This window comes from Puntigrus tetrazona, chromosome 5 (genome assembly GCF_018831695.1).
Source record: "Puntigrus tetrazona isolate hp1 chromosome 5, ASM1883169v1, whole genome shotgun sequence".
Taxonomy (NCBI): Eukaryota; Metazoa; Chordata; class Actinopteri; order Cypriniformes; family Cyprinidae; genus Puntigrus; species Puntigrus tetrazona.
The window spans coordinates 32779568-32796189 of NC_056703.1; the positions used below are offsets into that span (position 1 = coordinate 32779568).

The 16622-nt window shown below is 37.7% G+C and overlaps 1 protein-coding gene across 1 annotated transcript in view; it reads right to left on the reverse strand.

Moving 5' to 3' along the window:
- Window positions 1–16622, reverse strand: part of nipbla (NIPBL cohesin loading factor a) — a 29717-nt gene that overhangs the window by 9339 nt on the left and 3756 nt on the right. The window contains exons 3-32 of the mRNA XM_043238448.1: window positions 15334–15499; window positions 14322–14458; window positions 13352–13460; window positions 12480–12634; window positions 12307–12362; window positions 11645–12014; window positions 10609–11322; window positions 9465–9629; window positions 9170–9337; window positions 8770–8841; window positions 8583–8672; window positions 8183–8283; window positions 7635–7721; window positions 7293–7524; window positions 6682–6833; window positions 6507–6587; window positions 5907–6007; window positions 5701–5827; window positions 5513–5595; window positions 5284–5416; window positions 4638–4781; window positions 4444–4530; window positions 3124–3341; window positions 2921–3023; window positions 2740–2838; window positions 2503–2649; window positions 1470–1604; window positions 1295–1393; window positions 367–420; window positions 166–274 (exon numbers count right to left, since the gene is read on the reverse strand). Coding sequence (XP_043094383.1) covers window positions 166–274; window positions 367–420; window positions 1295–1393; window positions 1470–1604; window positions 2503–2649; window positions 2740–2838; window positions 2921–3023; window positions 3124–3341; window positions 4444–4530; window positions 4638–4781; window positions 5284–5416; window positions 5513–5595; window positions 5701–5827; window positions 5907–6007; window positions 6507–6587; window positions 6682–6833; window positions 7293–7524; window positions 7635–7721; window positions 8183–8283; window positions 8583–8672; window positions 8770–8841; window positions 9170–9337; window positions 9465–9629; window positions 10609–11322; window positions 11645–12014; window positions 12307–12362; window positions 12480–12634; window positions 13352–13460; window positions 14322–14458; window positions 15334–15499 — 4494 coding nt within the window. The remainder of the gene's footprint in view (window positions 1–165; window positions 275–366; window positions 421–1294; window positions 1394–1469; window positions 1605–2502; window positions 2650–2739; window positions 2839–2920; window positions 3024–3123; window positions 3342–4443; window positions 4531–4637; window positions 4782–5283; window positions 5417–5512; window positions 5596–5700; window positions 5828–5906; window positions 6008–6506; window positions 6588–6681; window positions 6834–7292; window positions 7525–7634; window positions 7722–8182; window positions 8284–8582; window positions 8673–8769; window positions 8842–9169; window positions 9338–9464; window positions 9630–10608; window positions 11323–11644; window positions 12015–12306; window positions 12363–12479; window positions 12635–13351; window positions 13461–14321; window positions 14459–15333; window positions 15500–16622) is intronic.

Consider the following 16622-nt stretch of genomic DNA (forward strand, 5'->3'; position numbering starts at 1 on the left):
ATTTCGCATTCAACCTTCAAATTAATCAAATTAACTTTTTTCAATATTCTGCTGTATTTTTTTTTGTATTCTGGTCCAATAAGATGCTAAATTTCAACAAAATCTGAATTATGTTACTATTGTTTCATACATCAGGCTTTACAGGATTAAGTAGTATGAGCATACCTGCAAGTGCCTCCTCGTATTTGAGGATGTACTCCACAAGATTGTCCACCAACTGAACACAGGCCTTCCTGGCTGGCTTATAGGATGAGTCCTCCTCTGACTTTAAAAGCTAAAAAAAAAAAAAAAAAACACACGAAACACTGTGAATTACAGCCCTAGCAGATGGCAGATGAAAAACCGATTTGACTTGAAAACACTTACATTCTGCAGGAGCTGCTCAAACCAGTCATAGCCAGTGTCTCTACAGGCAGCAACCTGCAGTATAGTAAAGAAAAATCAGCTAGGGTATGATGCATTTCAAAGAAAAAACATTTTTACACTTGATCTTTAGGTATGGACACAAAAGTGTGTGAAAGTTGGAGAGGTGCATTTATGTAATACTGACGGCTAGCGTGAAATAGATAATGCAATCCAAATGCAAAATACTGAATAGGTTTTTTTTTTTTTTTTTCTTCTGCCCCATTTCCTCAGATATGAGGCTCACACGGGTTGCCAGATTGAGGAATGAGCACAAATGACATTGGAGGGAGACTCTATAAGTTTTTTTAGTTGGATTCTTAGGCTTTTTGGGTAAGGCAGAATCTGCAATCTCTGACCTTTGCTGTGTTTTCCAGCAAGTGGCAACCCAGAGTGCCAAAATACTATTGGGTAGACAGGCTTTGGGCGGAGTCGCACATACCAAGACAAACAGACATTCTGACAAGGAACCCACATTTCAAAGCAGAATTACTAGCTATAGCTTCGATTTTCAGACAAATAAGAACGCAAACCTAGCATGTTTCCTTAATATCTACAAAATGATAGCTTTAGTGCAACCAAAAAAAAGCCATACAGCACATTGGTGTACACACCAAGAAATCTTAATTAAGTTTCCTTAATTGGTTAGGATGCATTTCATATGAAATAATTCAACAGAGCAAGACTAGAGTCCTGCCAAAAATGCAGCAATTGCATTTCTCACTGCTGATGCAGAAATTGCCTTGAGGGAGAAGCTCAAATTTTCTACATATCTTGCAACACATCTGCTGCAGAGAGATGCAAGCACCACTGGAAGGTATTTTGTTTTAATAGTAAAAGCAAAAGGTATGAAAACATGTTTTCCACACACACACACACACACACAACACACCACATCAGTGATGTTGAGAATCTTCCTATTCATTGTTTCTTTGTCGTGGCTGGCTGTGGGTGTAAACCACAGCTTCTGGAATGTTTCATTCACCAGTTTCTGCAGGGAGAGAAAGATTGTAAGCACTTTTGGCACTTACGGGAAAAACCTATGACAACAGAGAATCTAGTTGCACCTTGATGCCCTCCTCGTCATTGACCCTGCGGATCATCTTCACGCACATCTCTGTGATCTTGGTGAAGTTGGGCTGTTCTAAACAGATGTCTCTCAGAATCTTGATCACCCTCTTCCTCACGCTGATACCGGTGTCCTGGAGTGAAAGCAAATATAATATTACACTACTCACAGATTACATGTACAGTAATCAAAACACCAACTCGATCTTATGTATACGTGTTTTTTTTGGTAGTTTGTTTTCAACAAAGATTTAAAGCTAAAATTTACATCAGTGTCTACAGCATTGGTCTAAAACTCAATTCTGGGAGGACCACAGAGTTTAGCTCCAAATCACACCTGCTTGAAAGTTTCTAATGCTCCTGAAGACCCTGATTAGCTGTAAGCTGGGATTGATTAAGGTTGGAGATAAACTGAAGAGTTGTGGTCCTCTAGGAGTTTGAGACCAAGTGATTATCTTGGGCCTTTAAAGGGTCACCAATAACTTTCACAATTTTTACTCACATTTCTGTCTTTACAAGTGAATTTTAGGTTGTCTTGCTGTATGTCAAATTAGCTTTTAAAATGACAAATCAAATATATTCATAAACTGTTACGATGTCATACAAAGGTGCACGTACAACAAATCAAGTGTCTTATGGTCACATTTGTGTCATCTAAAAACAGCAATACTATGGAATATTATTACAAATTAAAATAACCATGTTCTGTTGTAATACATTTTAAAATGTAATTTATCGCTTTGTTAAATTTTAGCTTCACATGATCCTTCAGAAACTGTTGCTGATTTGCTGCCCAAGATACTTTGTTATGACCTAGAAGAGTTACGATATCTAAAAGTTGCACTGACAGGATTTTTTGGGTTTAACACAAATCATTTTTTTAACAATTTTTTTTTAATAGATTTACATTTTTTTTCATGCATGCTTTATTTGTGTACGTCTACATAAATATACAGACACAGCTCAGTGTGTAAGTGTCCAACATATTTTGCTGCTTAAACCTTCAAACAGTGATCTGAATTGCAGTCATACCAGTATCCTCTCGATGAGCATGTCGTAGTACTGCTCGGTCAGCTGAGGTCGACTCAACACAAACCGTCCCAGCAGCTCGACCGCTGCTTCCCTCACGCTGGTGGAGTTATCCATCAACCGGCCATGAACACCACGCTGCATATCAGACTACACAACAAACATACCGATTAAACGTCAACTCTGCCGCAAGTGCCAATAGTTTTGTGCTGGCAGTTGTAATGCAGCTGAATATCTTACCCTGGCCAGTATACTGGGGTCAACAGCCACCACCTCAGACAGACACTTCATGGCTTTGGTCCTGACAGCTATGGCACTCTCCCCTAACACTCTCAGAATCTAAAAGAAAAACACAAAAAGAAGCATTTGTTAATACCTTTTGGAAACAGACCATGCACATATTTCAGACTAATCTCCTCACCTGTGTCAGGTAGATGTCAAAGCTCTGAGAGAAGGGTCTGGTGGAGGCCAAGTAGCGTACAATAAGGCAGCCGTCCTCGTAGTCCACAGTGTCTGAATTCATCCTGCCAAATTATTTATTTTCCATTAATAGCGCAATATAAGAGCCTTGACTTAGGTTGAAGATGTTAGATTATAAAAGCATAGATATTTGTGTGGCGATACCTGAGAGTGGTAAATTGATTGGGAGTTGATTGAACGACGGAGTGAAGGAATTTCTTGCGAGTTTCTGCACGTTGCATGATGTCTCCGGTGGCCTGGAGTTCTTTGGCATGCTGTGTGCCGTCCGTGTCGTCCTCCTTTTGATTCTGACTCCTCATGGCCTTCTCAGCTTCCGTAGTGCAGTCTCTGAACCACTGAGCGATGTAAAACTTGCGTGCAAACTACAATACAAAATCATTTTGACATGACTGTTTAAGAGCAGAAAAAAGGGCGCACCAGCTGTTGTGCGTGTCTCTACATAATAATCAATTTACATAACTACCAAATGTTACTAGAATTACAACATTATCTCCATGCAATGACCAGGTGTTAACCACATTTTGGAGAGTGGCAATACTGCAGTAGATTGAATTTAGAGTGTTATATTTTACTGTCAGAATGAGTGAATATTGTGGAAAGGTTTCACTCTAAATAGTGACACATTTATACATGTTAACCATTCATTTATAACTGTGACATCATCTGATAAAATCAACATGAATCTACACTAAAGAGCAGCTATGTGATGGTTTTGGCTTTATCCATACTTTTTTGTCTCATGCAGCGCCTGTGCCGGAGCAAAATTTCAGTCAGTAAGTGACAGTTGCTTGGAAACACAGTTTTGTACTCAATTTACTGTCAAATCAGCAAAAGTACGGCTGCTTCTCTGATGCTTACTGCACAGAACAGACGCAGAGAAAGATGACGCTTCACCGTGGAAGTGTTAAAGCTTGCCCTCATTGGACATTACTGGTGATGTCTTTCAACTGAACCATAGCTAAGGTTTATTAAAAAAAAAAAAAAAAAAAAAAAAAAAAAGTCTAAGTTTGTCAATATGTATATTGTAAGAAAAAGCCACTAAACGCTAGTGTGTGTGTGAAACGTGGGATCTGATGGCGGGGAGCGGTGGATATTTGTGGCTGAGTTCACGTTCTACAGATTCAGTTTTATTACTTTCATGCTTAGTAACACATACAGCTGTTCCTAACCACAGCGCAACACTGAAAACCCCCTTTTAAACCGCATCGTTGTTTAAAACGGCCTACACCGGTGTTGCAGCTTTTTACAAATTCCTATCATAAGGAAAATAAACACCTGCATTCTGTATGAAGCAGTATACCGCCTAGCACTATTAGAAAGGTGCTGTTATTTAAAATGTTACATTAACCACAGGCAACCTTAGATGCTCTTTATATTTTGAAACTTGATCAAAGAAAAACTCACAGCTGACACCATCTCCACATAAAAGCAACAGGACATGAAGAGCATCTGAGCTAGACTCACCGCGAGAGCAGGGTCTGTTTCTGCATTTTCATCCATATAATCCAATAAGGCTTTCTGTAGCCGCTGAGTCTCGTCACCCTCTGAGCTCTAAAAACACATAGAAAAAAAGCACTGAGGAAAAAACATTTACAACTGAGTGTTTATGATATGTACGTAATGTAATGTTATTAGATGTAGTCAACATGTGCACGTGCCTCTCTGATGATGCGGTCGATGGCTTTCTGGTCCATCCTGCTGGTGACAGCATCTTTCCTCAATCTGGCTGCTACAGTACCCAGATAGTCCAGCGATGCCACTCGCAGTGCCATCTCTGTCTGCTTGTTACTGAACTGGTGCACCTGGGGACAGAGTATGAAGGGTCAAGGGTCACTCAAGAAGAACCAACCTCTGTGCGTGTTTCAATGCAATCACTTATTGTATTTTCTTTTATTATCCAAACTGCATATTTACTATTATTCTACAAATAAATGACTCTTATTGCTAAAGTAAGTAAAATTCATATACAAAGAGGACATATTATAATTACACATATTTTTTAGAAAATGGGCAATTTTTAGTTTTACAATCTATTTATCCGTACACTCATTTTGTGTATTAAATATATTAAAAATAGAAAAAAAAACTATCCATTATATTCAGAAATAACATTTAAAATGTATATAAATAGTGAAAAATATTATTTATATAATAAATGCACATAAAATACATTTAATTTTTTTTTATATATTTGTTAATTTCATAGTTTATCTAATTTTAATTATCCTAAATATGCATTTGTTCTTAAGTTTAGCACGGTCTGGAAAGTTGCAGATAACGTGACTGGCCACAGCTTCTTCATACCAGTAATCTTCCCAGCAGGCTTAGCAGTAATTCTGAAGCGGGCCACTCGGGTTTGTTGACCGTGGACAGCAGATCCTGCACAAAATTCTCAAACAGCGGCCTGTAGTCTTCCTCACCCTGTTTACTACCACACCTGAGATGAAGATACAATACAGAATACACACATTGAGTACAAAACACACATACTTCTTTAAGAAAAAAAAAATAAAAAGAGGAGGGATGTTCTGACTTCTTGAGAAAGACAGAGAGGAAATTCTGAGCCGTCCTTCTGGCCGTTTCATACGAGTTGGTGATGAACACATCATCGTCAACCTGAAAAATGGTCATTGTTAATATAGACTGCAATCAACCACAGACTTTACGGCGACGGTAGTAATGTAAGACTAGCTCAGTTGGTGTTGGGTGGGTATCTAGTACCTTTTTGTGATCGTCTTCACAGTCTTTCTCGGAGGGCAGATGGACCACGCACTGAATTAGTTGCAGCACCAGAGCACTAACCATTTGAATGTATATTGGCTCACCCTCAGCATCACTACTGTTCAACCTAAACACACAGAGAGAATTGTGCTCATCACAGATCTGCTTAGGCAGAACTATCTGAATTTAGGCAGTCTTATCAATACCTGAAGTTCCTGAGACTGCGTTTGCTGGTAGGCAGTCTGGCCAAAGAGGTGAAGATCTCCTCCAGAATTAATTGTCTATGCTTCTCGTAACGAGAAAACACCTAAGAGAAAGAGAAAGTAGTAAAAAAACAGTAATGTCATGTGTCCAAAAAAAACCCTAAAAATTATAAGTAATAGCCAAAATAAGTATTTAGGACAAAAATCACAATGGGTAATTTCGGAAAAAAGAACAGTAAAATTAAATTTGGGGTTTGAATAGAATTTTTTAATTAATAACTTTATTATATTAAAATAATTCTAATTTATGTAATAATTATATTTTGTAATTTGTTACAATTTTGCCCAAAAAAAAAAATTGCTGTCAGAAGGAAGGGCGAAAATGGCTAAATATTTTTGTTATTTATATACTGAAAATAATTTGATTATATTTATAGGAGTGTATATTTCATAATTCTAAATCTCATAGTAATTTTTTTATGAAATCATGCAAAACAGTTTAATGACTGGTGAGACAATTTCAATGTTGAAAAATGCTTTCGATGCATGATAAACCAAAAGGACAAGGTTGTGCAGTTGATCTAAAAAAAAAAAACAACATACCGCCGTCACCAGCTTTATGGCACACAACTGCAGCTCACTGACATTCTCCACAAAGAAAGGAGTGATGCCCATAGAAGAGACCTGCAGAAGAATCAAAACACAGCATGATGCAACATTTGAAAGGCAAATAAACGGTGAAGCATACAAATAATATGCTGCATCGATCAGTTCCTACCTGCAATATTGTCGTATCGGTCAACAGCTGAATTTCCAGCAGCTCCGAGATGTTGCTGACGACGTCACACACTTTGTTATAAAGCATGATGATGACTCTCTGCTTGGCGGTGGAGCACTTGGCTCGCTTTGCTTTGGAGCTCAGCATGGAGCCTGAAAAGGTGCATACCACATCAAGATGTGATTTACGAAAAGATGACATTAAAATTTAATGTACTGATTATTTACAAAACGAAGTAAATACCAACGTAAGATTTGTCAAAAAAAACAACTAACAAAAAATTATGTAATAATAATAACAACAAATTTCATTCATGTATAAAATATTATTTTAATAATCTATGAAAACATTTAAAATATAAATAGTTCATTTCTGCAAATTCCATCAGACTAAGATCTTCAGCAGCAAGTAAGTGATTTTTTTTTTAAAAAGGTCAAAAACTGACAGTAAAATATTTTATTGTATAATTTTTAAGTTTTTTTTATTATTTGTCAAACAACTTATTTTAGACATTAAATACGGTGAATAATTTTTGGTGCAAAATATTTCATTATTTGAACTCAAATCGGACTTGGTGTGAACAGGCCTTCAGCAGAAGTGAAGCATCTCACCTCCTTTAGGGTCGATTCTGTAGACCGGATCATACTGTGGGTAAAGAGTATTCTGCAGGTGAAACTTAGTGTACTGCAGAACTCTTTCTATCACATCTTCAATGTACACGGCTTTGGGCATGTGTAATGATGTCATGATGTTCAGTGCTGTCAGACACGCATCCGCTGATTTGGTCACACGCTCCATGATGAGATCCCGCCAGAGACGCTCCTCGTCCTCTCCATCGTTATCCTGACGAAGACCAGAGAGACAAGGCTGAAGGAAAGCGCTAAAAGGCATCATTTAAAGTGTGAAAGCGTCACTCGAAATCCAACATGATTAAGGAACAAAGTGATTTTTACATGGTTCATAAGTGTAGAAAGATTGGATCCATCCAGAATGTTCTTCTCCAGAATATTCAACAGTTTCACCAGTTTATCAGAGGGAATCTGGTCATTAGAAAGAAAAAAAAAACAACAACAGAATGAGGTATACAGCCAGAGTGTATGTTACAAAAAAAAAACATTTATTTATTTTTTAGCTCTCTGAGATTTCTGGATTATGTACTCTACAATTATTTTGTAATATTACAAATGGTTATAGAGAATGTATATTTTTTAAATAAATGTTGTACTTTCAAACTATTCAAAGCACCCTGAAAAAAAATATTCCACCAAAATATTCACATTACATTGTTGTTATTATATCGTTATATTCAAATTAAAAACTTGATATTACTGTTTTTACTGTATGTTTGATCAAATCAATGCAGCCTTGGTAAGTATAGGAGACTTCTTTCTTAAACGATTACTATTAAACAGATGATCTTCATAAAATGACTACCATATAGATATGATGGGGCATTTAACAATAGCATTAAAGGAGTAGTACACAATAATGCATCTCTTACCCTGCAGGTGATGCCCATGGCTTTTATCTTAGCAGATTCACTACCCAATTCATTTAGCTGCTGTTTCCCTAACAACAGCTCCTGAGGGATCTCATCATCATCTGAGAACAAACAAATAAAAACACAGAATAGTCAAAAACCGAATAAGTTGGCACATAAAGCCCTGCAAATGTCACAAAAAAAGGAAATACTAATTACTGATTAAAAACAAATGCTTACTAAAAAATAATATATTCATATTCAAATCATAATTTGTGAAAATGTGTGATGTGTCAGAGCAAAAGACACACTATGTTTTGGAAACAGTAACATAAAATTAATATTAGACAAGTTTTGGATTAAACTGAGCAAATATGATACAGGGTGGCAAAATCCACAAAATAAATATATATTGCCCTACCTTGGGCATTAAAGTCCACATCCTCAAGATTCTCCAAGATGTTGTCAATACTCAACGAGAAACGCTTAAAAGTGGAGGAGTCCATCATTTCTATGGAAAAAGTTGAAAAACACAGGGATTTAATGAGCATCGTTGTGATGGAGGAAATGCTGGGTGAGAAAATTGAGAAAGAGGTGCAAAGATTTACCTTCAGGTGTCAACTTGGGCTCGTACGCTTTCCTCCTCTTCTGCTTCTCTTTCGTCTTTAAACGTCTTGCAACTAAAAGAAAAAAAAATCTATAACTCAACCACTAATAAACCATTCAAACAAATTTCTGAAAAACCTGAAATAAGACAACACTATAGCTATTCTAGGTTTTGGAGCAGGTCTTTGATTACATTATTAAATGCTCAAAGGGACAGTTTTTCAAAAAGAAACATTATGTCAACATTAAATCATTTACAGTGTCTTTCACATTTGGTTACCTGGACGTTGAATACAGGGACAAAGTCTTATGGGTTTGCAATGACATGAGTTTGAGTAAATGACAGAATGAGCATTTTTAGGTGAATGATCCGTTTCATATGCACAATAGTTTGTATCTAACCGTCACTAAGGCTGGGTGGAGGTGAATCTTGGTCAGACTCGTCATATCGGCTGCCTGAGCCTCTGCGTGCGTCGTAGCTTCCTCTTCGATGCTCTCCTGAACTCCTTCGGTCACGCTCCTCAAACTCCCATGTTCTATCACGGTCCTTCTTCTGACGTTTACGAGACGCTGGGCAGAAAACAAATCATAAATGTAAATGAAGTTAAGTGAGTAAATAAAACAAGGATTATTGAAGAACTGTACACAGTACTATTTCGATGTCGATTTAACATTTAGTTAAAGTTTTACTACTCACAGAAGCCCTCGTCCTCTGAGCTGTCCTCCGCGTACTTAGGTCTCTCATTGACAGTACTGCGTTTACGTTTGTTCATCTTTACCCGCTCACACAGAGGCATGGTGGACTCGATCTCTGCCAGCAGCTCAGGAGGAAGATCCTTCAGCACTGACGGGTCTATTCCACCTGTGCATAGAAACTTATGCTCAACTTGCATTGCCAACAGCACACACAGGATTTGAAATCCTCTCCTTTCTAATGCCAACTGTATAAAGAACATCTCATGAATGGTCGGAACAAGCTTAAATACATAAACAAAGAACATCTTGCAGAATACAAGAGTCGGAATAACAAAACCCAAATTAAAAACTAAAAGTAGAATGTCAAACCGTAACAATACATTAATTAATACTTTTATAATCACAATGTAAAAGGATTCAGTATAACAACAATATCCAAGAAGAGCAACTTTTGTTTAGATTCAGGAATTCAGAAAATAAAAATAAATAAAGAAATGTTGAATAAATGAGTATGTTAAAAGCATGTTAAATTTTACTGTGGAAAACTGGATTGGCATTATAGTGTAATATCCTGAGTGACCATTGCTGTTTTTAATAAACAAACTTAAAATAATAAAATAAAATAAAATAAAATAAAAAAATTAAAATAATGTATAGAATATCTGAAATCAGAAATAAACTATTAATTTTGAAAAAAAAAAAAAAATTCAAACAAACGAAAGTTAGAAATGATATCTTGGCATCTAACTGAAATTAAATAAGTAAAAGGAATAAACAGGGGAAAATTAAGTTATACAGAAATATACAAAAAAAAATTCAAAATGAAAAGTAGAATTGTAAACAGAAGCTGTTCATGACAATAGTACAAAACAGTTTAAAATAATTCAATCAATAACACGCCAGCAATTATTTAACATTACTTTTATAATAAATAAATACATTTTTAAAAAAAAAAGCATTTAGTTAATATAGTTATAACTGACTGCCAGCTGAAAAAGTCAAGAAACATTTTGCATAACTACCCTTTTACAAGCAGCAAAGAAACACACCTCCCTGCCTGTCTGTTCCTTCAAAAAAACTTGTTCTCAGAGTGGGAAATGGTCATTTAAACTGGAAACAGCAAAAGATAAAAGGAGTTCCCCTACCTTTCCCAGATCTCCCAGAGGAGAGCCTGTTCTTGCCAGACTTGGAGCCGCGCGAGTCTCTCTCCCTCATGAGCCTCTGCACTTCATCGATGGAGAGTTTCTGCAGAACGACCACAGGCTTGACAGACTTCTTCACGTCCACCTCAGGTTCCAATCTCTCTAGCCGCACACACGGCTGCTTCCAGCCTTCTGGAATATCTCCTGTTCCGAGATCTTTCCTGATTTTTGGAATGGTGAAGTTTTTAAGCACACCCGAACTGGTGTTTTCGCCCAGCATGTACGGAAGCAGCTCTGCGGGTTTACTCCCAGACTGAGCAGCACGCTGCGCGCTGACATCGCCGTGCCGGCCCTCGGGTCTGTGCTTCTGTCGTGGGGTATCGGGCTGATGCCGGTGTTCTGGAGCGTGGTCGTGCTTGTGTTTGAGGGCCTTCGGAGTGACCCCTTCCTGCGGCTCCTGAGGCCAGCGCTGAGCCTCGCTGGCGGGGATAGGTATGCCTATGCAGGCGTCCTCCACTCTGCCTGCTTGCTCCAAGCTCACTTGCAGGCCTGGGCGGCTGGCGCTGGTGCCAGCGGCGCTGGCCTCCTGAGGGGCGAGCCTGTGCCCTGCGTTAGCCCCTCCTCCTCCACCTGGAGCCCCAGAGCCTGAACCAGCTGTGCCAGCTGCGCCTGGCTCCTGCGGGTGAGAGTCCTGTTTGCGCTTCTTCAAAGGCTTATCTACAGAGAGAAAGAGATCTGATTCATCATTTTATCACGAAAGTTGAGGGATGGTTTTTAGTAAAGAACCTAGAAAACTATTTGTTCTTTCACTTATGTATTGAAATATGATTTGCATATTTAACTGAAACATGAAGCTAAATGAAGCAAACTGTGATTGGCTATACTGTGTTTAGCCTGAATATGCCTCACAAAGGGGATATTAGAAATGTTATTTGTTAAAAAGAATCATCTGTATGTATGCTATATTAATCACTCAAGTTTCTATATCGGTGCATATCCCTGTTTTGGAGACTATGTTTACTGGCATCCTGCATCATACCTTTATCCTGCACCTCTTTAGCACCACGGTCCGTTTCCATGGCAGCTTCACTTTCCATTCTTTCTATTGCAGCAAGAGCCTCAACAAGCTCTCCTTCTGGGTCCGAACCGGGGTACATTCCCCCAAGCTCCACCTCTGCTGGCCTAGCTCTTGACTGCCTCAGGATCAACTTGGTGGGGTCTTTTGTTGGCGAGCCCACAATATCATACACCGCAGCCTTATCGGCCGGGTCCCGCTCTCCCTCGTTGGACTTCAGACCACGCTGCTTGTCCGGTGAGCCCAGATGCATTTCTTGAGCCCCGTCACAAGGAGGAGTGTAAGGTGGAGAGGACTGCAGTATGTGAGACGTAAAACCCGACCTCATCTGATCCTAATGGTTTTCAGAGAAATACACAATAAGGACAGCTTCTTAAAAGAAAAAAGTGGTCGACCAAAATGTCAATTTTTGTTTTGATGGCTATTGCCAATATCTTAGAGAATAGGATGGCCCACAGCCAATATACATGTACAATATCTAAAAAAAAATAAAAATAAAAAAACTAATGTAAATTTGTTGATTTACTTTGTTTAACAGACTGAGAGCTCCATGAACTCCATACTCATTCCCAGAAAAACTGGGAACTGTTGGTCGGCTATTAAGTGTAGAATAGACTTTCAAATACCTTATTCTCGTGAACATTTCTCATGCCTCCTGGAATCATCGGGCTTGCTACTGAACCTGGAAAAAAACAAAAAAAAAAAAACAAGAGAAATTTAAATAAGCCAGAGAACAAAGGTCTCGATCAATCTAAGAGATTCTGTACAGATCTGCCTATGTGTGCGTCTTGGTGCAGACCTTGCTGTAGGTGCTGGTGTTGACTGTAGGCTGGAGGGTGTGGGTACTGTCTGTAGCCGGTAGCAGGACTCTGAGGGGCATAAGGGCTGGGCACTGGGCTGTTCTGCTGAGGCAGAAACCGTCCACCAGAACCAGACTGCCCTGGCACAAAACGCCTATCACGAGGAACAGAAAGGGACATGGTCAGAGTTTCCACTAAATCTACTTGGCAACACCGATTTGTTTAAAAAATAAATAAATAAATAAATAACGAATTATTTATTCATCAACCATTTTCATAATTATTTGAATTACATTTTAAATTGAAAAATGGAAAAGTAGAAAAGTTATTTTAAATTGTTTTGGATTAAAGAAAAGCAGCCTTGGTTAGTAGGGCTGCAAAAAAATCTGATCATTGATTTAGTGTTATATAAATATATGAAATACATTAATTTTGCAAATCAACTTGTAATTTTGTCTGAAATCTAATATTTATTATGAAACAAATACCACAAATAACAATTACTATAGATTCTAAAGAAATTCTAGATATTTATAATAAAGTTATTACTAAATAGCAACGCAGTGCCCTTTAGGTTTCTCTTTACAAGCCTTGAAAAATAATTGGCACAAACTGTGTTTCCAAATGCTATAAGAGACCCAATCTCAGAGCAAATGCATACAGAAGTATTTACGGTTTTCCTTAGCATAGCATTAAAGGATTAATACCGATTCAAATATATATTAAATCATACGCCTTATACTGCATGGTGGTTTTAATTGTAAATAACAGCAGTTGTTGGTTAGCTTCATACAATGAATGCAATCTGAACGTGACACATATAATGGGACAAGTTACTCCACATAAAAACTGAATTAGAAAGCAGGCTCACCCAGAGGGGCTGTGGGACATAGAGGCCTGGTAATTGGCAGAGGCTGGGCTTCCCTGCATGGAGCCATGCGTGATTTTATACGGTGGCGCCATTGACTGCTGACTTATACCTGTGAAATACAAGAGTGTGAAAAAAGTCTGGACGAGAAACAACGCAGGCAAATAAGCTACTGTAACAACATATCACTTGATGGTTACTGAAGGTTTAAACACTAGCAAGATTCCAAAGAGCAAGGTAAAACTTTTACTTCGTCTTTGTTGCAATACAGGAAAGTAGCAAAACAACGCAATAATTCAGGCAGTAAGCAATGAAATCACAGATATTGCATATTTAATACTTTAAGTTATATGAAATGAAAAGGTGTTCTCTAAATATTCCTTTTTAAAATGATTTTTAATGCATTTTCTGTGCAAAATCCATCATTGCATGTTAAAGTGCGTTGTCAAAAAGTTGACAAAGCTTTATTTATTTTAGGCACTAAACTTTTTGAATAGACATTTAAATAGAGTTTGATGTACTATGTAAATATACTCTAAATTCACAGCACACATGTTCTGGCACAAATCAGCTTGGACTGTTTTGCAATGCTGTCAGTGTAATGCAGACTTTGTAAAGAGGTTTTTGCTGATAAATGGTGCAGTGGTAACAATATTGATTTTCTACACTGATTGTCCTGGCATACATACACAAAATCAAGAGAATTATTTCTCCATAACATACACATTATAATGAAATTAACTCTGTAGTTTCATAAATGTTATTTTCTTTAAGATCAGAGAAAAACAATGACAAAGTCTGTCTAATAAGAAAGACAAAATATTCGTCGGGCAGACGCATATATTTTATTACTTTTATCCATTTAGTAACCTGACAGCAAACTAACAACCCATTAATAAGCATTATTCCTAGTGCAATTTGTTTGTAGCTTGTAGTAGTATATGTTTCCCAATGTGCTCAGATTGACTCTTACCCGCCTGGGCAGGATACTGGGGAGTGCTCGGCGCCGTCTTATTCCTGAAGATGTTGGGGTTCCTAGACAACAAAAGCTGCAGCAGAACAGGTACATCTCCCTCCAACTCATCACTGCCAAGGTTGTCCTTCAGCTCTCTGCGAAAAAAGAGTTGACAAACTCACACGCTACAGAAAGAATACACTGGTTCCTATGATTTCCGAAAATGCTATTAGAATTGCAGAATCCAGTCATAAATACGGAATTCACTCTATTAGACCAGACTGTCAGGGAATTTGGCAAAACTGAATTGAAAGAAGGGCAATGCACTTAAATTGTAATGTAGAATAGTTTCTGTGAACATTGAGCTCTGCATGTGTGAATGAGTACCGCGGTTTTGTCTACTACATATACTTCATGCTTGGTGGTTTTAAGCATCTGCCGCCTCATTTAAGGACATCAGCATTTAACCTGTTCTTTTAAAAAAAAAATTGTGAGGATCTTTACTATCCCATCAAAATAAACATTCGGTTTAACTTATGACAAATACATTACTATACAAGTAGAATGTCATTTTCAAAATAGCGACAACAATAATAGTCCATTAAAACATTTATTGAATATATTTGTTGTCCGTGTTTACATTCACACTGTTGTGCGGCATTTTTATGGTTTTGTAAAAATTAAAAAATGTATCACATTTTATTTAATTACACTTAAAGATTTATGCATTATTACTTTTTTTTCATATCCATCTGATTAACACCGTTTAATAAAAAAATAGAACACAACTTCTAAAAAAAATTCATTTCAATAAATGTTTGAGTTATTAAGTAATTGAAGTTTTCAATTGATTAGGCATCTGCTTGGAGTATTAAAGTGTCATTAAACCGTTAAAACAGATTGGAAATGGAAAGCATGCAATTTAGGGGGGGGGGGACAAGCTTATTTTATGGAGCAGAGACTTTGATTTACACAGAGCTGGCATATGGCATGTAGAGGAGTGGTGTATGTAATGCAAGCAGAAACTCACATGTGCTCCGTGGAGACCTGGCTGAGGCCATTGGCGAGCTGAGAGACCAGAGTTTCATCCCTGCAGCCCATCAGACGCCCCACTTCCTCAGTTACACGCCCGCTGTAAAGCAGGCTCTTAGTGGTGGTGCCCGGTAAAGGGGAGGGCAGGGGCAGCTGGTTCAACACTGTACACACAAACAGAGTGTGATAAGGCAAAGCGTTCTTTATTACGAGAACTCCCAGAGTAGAAATCAAACAGCCACCTAAAGTGTGCTCAGAGATTTTCTGACGCAGCCTAAAATCTAAAACAGCATGAAAGCAATGTCTTATCAGCTAAACCTGAAGATAGTTTGCTGCAGCATCTGGATTATAAACTGCCTCTCAAGATCTGCAAAATTGTTTTGCTTTTCCAAGTGACCGTTTAAAATGCTAAAACATTTTTTTACATGAACGCTGTTCTTTTTCCAAAGGTAATCATCCAGAAGACCAACAATTACTTCATATGCATAATGCTTTGCTTCCCACAATACGGTATTTATATAAAAAAAAATAATAAAAAAATTTATACATTTCAGAAGCAAAACAAGTATCATTCATTCTCTCCACAAAAAAAAAAACAAAAACAAGGACAAACCAGTACCCAGAAAATACATAAGTTCTACTTTAACCTTGTCACCAAGAGGGTAAGAACTATTGATAGTTTTTACGTGACGTCACCCTCTTATAGGATCACGGGCAAAACTAAGCTTCCTTCCATTGACAGCCAGTTATTTTTGTGCAGTTTGCATCAAGTAGTAATGTAGTAAACGCAGATATTAAAAGGTGAAATTCAGTAAACACCTTATTGATGTATCATGTATATTTTTACTTTAAGTGCTTTCCCACAGAAAACTATTTTAAGGAAAACACTGAACTATTGAGCGGATTGCATTCATATTCCGGACACATCTGCTTTCCTATGTAATCTACACATCATTAATACAGATATTACTCAATTTCATATTTTTATATTACCGTTTTAAACATATCAAAACACTTTAAGTGTTTCTACAACATTTTGCTGCACTGTTTAATGGTGGAGATATTGCAGAGGGTACGAATAGCAAACTGGCAAAACTTGAATTTTGTTCAAATACCTTTGTTTTTTTTTTGGAGAAGTGAGAATATTTACAGTTGGGATCAGATGAAAAATTTACACACTGGTGCTGCAATTCAGGCCCCAGCTTTTTTTTTACGACCCTAGGGCCAGGCTTTGAGCCAATTTTCACGTCATAGTTCAGACGCGGCCGGGCCTCTGGCCTGTTTTAG